The sequence below is a fragment of the Octopus bimaculoides genome, chromosome 1 (genome assembly GCF_001194135.2).
Source record: "Octopus bimaculoides isolate UCB-OBI-ISO-001 chromosome 1, ASM119413v2, whole genome shotgun sequence".
NCBI classification, from domain to species: Eukaryota; Metazoa; Mollusca; class Cephalopoda; order Octopoda; family Octopodidae; genus Octopus; species Octopus bimaculoides.
The window spans coordinates 74,685,655-74,689,300 of NC_068981.1; the positions used below are offsets into that span (position 1 = coordinate 74,685,655).

The following is a 3,646-nucleotide window of genomic DNA, read 5'->3' on the forward strand; positions in this document are numbered from 1 at the left end:
TATATATATATACATACACATATACATGCATATGTATGTATATATATATATATATGTATATATATATATATATATATATATATACATATACATACACATATACATGCATATGTATATATATATATACACACACATATACACATACAAAGGGACCATGGAATTGGTTCCCGAAATGAAGAGTGAACCAGGCTATTGGAGTTCTGTGATGCAAGCAATCTTTTCATCTGCAATACTAACTTCAGGAAGCCAGACAGCCACCTGATAACCTATCAATCAGGTGACTCTGCTAGCCAGATTGATTTCATCCTCTCCAGACAGCGGGATGCAAGGTTGCTTTTAAATACAAAGAACCTCCCTGGTGAACAATGTACCCCACAACATAGACTAGTCATTCGTGACTTTAGACCAGAAGGTTGCCAAGACCAATCCAGAAAAGAAGGAATTGGAAGCTAAAGAACCCTTCACATGGTCAGAGATTTAGGGACATCTTCATTGAGAAATTTGATGCGACAGAGGAGGAGCTACAGACTTGGGACATAGAGGGTAACTGGAAATTCCTACAGGACAGCTTACTGAGCGCCACATACCAAATCTGTGGCTGATACAAAGTCCCTTCCAGAACTATGGTAACATGATGGTGGAATAATACGGTGGACAACACCATGGGTTGCTTCTTTTTTAATTTTTCATGCATACAATCAATTTCCTGACAACAGGATGTTGCTGTTACAGCTTTTCCTTGTTGCAAAAATAATAAATACTGAATAACCCCCTTTGTTGACCACCATACAGTGGCCATCAACTTTTTAGGGTGCAATGGTGGTTTTGGGTAGCGTTTTGTTGACTCTCCTGCATCTAACCACTGTCCAGTCCTCCTGCTGTTATCAAAGAGTACCCGTTTCTCATCACACAATGAGTCAATACAATAATGGTTCTCTTTCCAACTGAGAAATCAGCATGGAACACACTGTAAGGTGTCTTTTTCTTTGAATCTTAAGATGATAGGGAACAGACCTATCCATCTTTTTGACTTTTCCAGTTTTCTTCAAGTGTTGAGAAACACTGGTGGGAGATGTCTGGAGCTCTGATCTGATTTTTCAAACCGTTGTTCTTGGATTTCATTTAACCAAACTATTTAATTCATCATGCTGAATAACTGGTTTTGGTCTCCCTCTTGGTTCATTTTTAAGGCTTTCATTTCCTGAACAAAATCTTTGGAACCATCTCTGAACAGTTCTAATGTCAACAGAATTGTTACCAAAAGCCCGTTTGATGTTTTATAGAGCTTCGGTGGCAGAGTGACCCAACTTGTATTCATACAAGAAAATCACTCGGTATTGTTCAATTGTCAACATTGTCATAAGAGCTGTGGGTAGCAATTTTGAATAATAGTATTGTCTTGAAAGAAAAAGAGTAAACACAAGCATATACATAGAAACTCATTAAAAATCCATTTATAGATGACTCATAAGAAACCCATTTAAAATACGATATTTCATGTGAGACAACCTAATATATATATAGATATGTACACACACACATACACATACATACATTCACACGCGCAATGGGCTTATTTCAGTTTCTATCTACCAGATTCACCTCCAAGATTTAGGTTGGCCTGGGGCTATAGTAGAAGATAGTTCCCCAATATACTGTGTGATTGGAAAGCAAACATCTTAGCACACAGCCATGCTTGTACTTTGTATATGTACATTTATATACAGACACAAACATATGACAGGGTGCTGAATAGTTCTTAGCTTTGGGCAAAAGAAAATACAGGAAGATCAGTTAATTATGATTTTGTTCACCATATTCCTCTCACAGAATCATACACTTGTTGCAGCGGTCCTTCAGTTTAACCAAACTATTCAATTCATCATGCTGAATAACTGGTTTTGGTCTCCCTCTTGGATCATTTTTAAGGCTTTTATTTCCTGAACGAAATCTTTGGAACCATCTCTGAACAGTTCTAATGTCAACAGAATTGTAACCAAAAGCCCGCTTGATGTTTCATAGAGCTGTAAAAGCCCTGTAAAAGAGCTCAAACGGTTGGACCACCAACAAGGCCTTTCGCATATACATTTATATATAGACAAATTCACACATGCACATGTTTGTATATACACACACACATATCACATCATCATCGTTTCATTACTGTCAACATAACCATTGTTCTAATTTACAATCTTTATTTTTACTCCATCACTACAGGAAACAGATAAGTTGATGTCAGACATTTTCAAGGCTAATTCAAAAGCTAAGGAAGCTGTAGAAAAAGGTGAAGCTATTCTGAAAGAAGCTCAAGAAACCCTTCAAACTCTCAGGGGTAGGTGGTCATTTTCTTCTTTCTTGATTTCAATTTTTGTCTTAATTTCTTTAAAATGTGAAGCAAAATAAGAAAAAGAAAAAAATAATAACATAGTCCTCTTTAAAAAATGTTAAAATTTACTTATTTTGGTAGTGTGGTTAAGACTTACATTTCTCGTCTACCCAGTCAGATTTCAGCCCCACTGCATGGCACCTAGGGCAAGTGTCTTCTACTTTAGCACCAGTTTGACCAGTGTCTTGTGATTAAATATGATAGACAGAAACTTAAAGAAGGCTGTCAGATATAGCTTATATCTTTTACTTGTTTTAGTCATTTGGCTATGGCCATGCTGGGGCACCACCTTGAAGGATTTTAGTCAAACGAATTAGTCCCAAAATAATTTTTTTTAAGCCTAGTGTTTATTTTATTGGTGTCTTTTGCTGAACAGCTAAGTTATGGGGATGTAAACACACCAACACCAGTTGTCAAATGGTGGTTGGGGACAAACACAAAGATGCACACACATAGATACACAACGCACACGCACATGATGGACTTCTCTCAGTTTCTGTCTACCAAATCCACTCACAAGGCTTTGGTTGATCCGAGGCTATAGTAGAAGATATTTGCCCAAGGTGCTACGTAATGGGACCAAACCTAGAACCATGTTGTTGGGAAGCAAGTTTCTAACTACACAGCCACATATATATATAAATATATAATAATATTAGGGACAAAATCCAAAATTCCAGGTAAAAACTCAATTAAAAAAACACTATATGTGATAGTAGATTTTCATTGATGAGTTCATGAAACTTGGTTCTTTTCCCTAAAACTATATATTTATATATAAATATATATATATAAAATTAACTGTAGAACTAGAAGTAGATAAGGCTGTTGATAAGGCATGTAAATGTTAGGTTAAAAACCTTTTTGGTAGAAACAATTGATTGTTGCTTGTGAGACTTCTGTCATGTTTACAGCATATGTGGGTTTGTGTCCCACAGGCAGCCTTTGTCATTTTAAATATATATATACATACATATACATAAGAATAGCCTGGGCAAAGTTTAGAGAGCTCTTACCCCTGCTGGCGACAAAGGGACTCTCACTCAGAGTAAAAGGCAGACTGTATGACGCATGCGTACGAACAGCCATGCTACATGGCAGTGAAACATGGGCTGTAACTGCTGAGGACATACGTAAGCTCGCAAGGAATGAAGCCAGTATGCTCCGTTGGATGTGTAATGTCAATGTGAATACCCGTCAGAGTGTAAGTATCTTGAGAGAAAAGCTGAACATTAGAAGCATCAGTTGTGGTGTGCA

The 3,646-nt window shown here is 37.0% G+C and overlaps 1 protein-coding gene across 1 annotated transcript in view; it reads left to right on the forward strand.

Moving 5' to 3' along the window:
* The window catches only part of LOC106882600 (laminin subunit gamma-1), a 193,927-nt gene that overhangs the window by 183,777 nt on the left and 6,504 nt on the right, over positions 1-3,646 (forward strand). Inside the window, exon 23 of the mRNA XM_052977280.1 lies at positions 2,221-2,373. Within this exon, the coding sequence (XP_052833240.1) occupies positions 2,221-2,373 (153 nt within the window). The remainder of the gene's footprint in view (positions 1-2,220; positions 2,374-3,646) is intronic.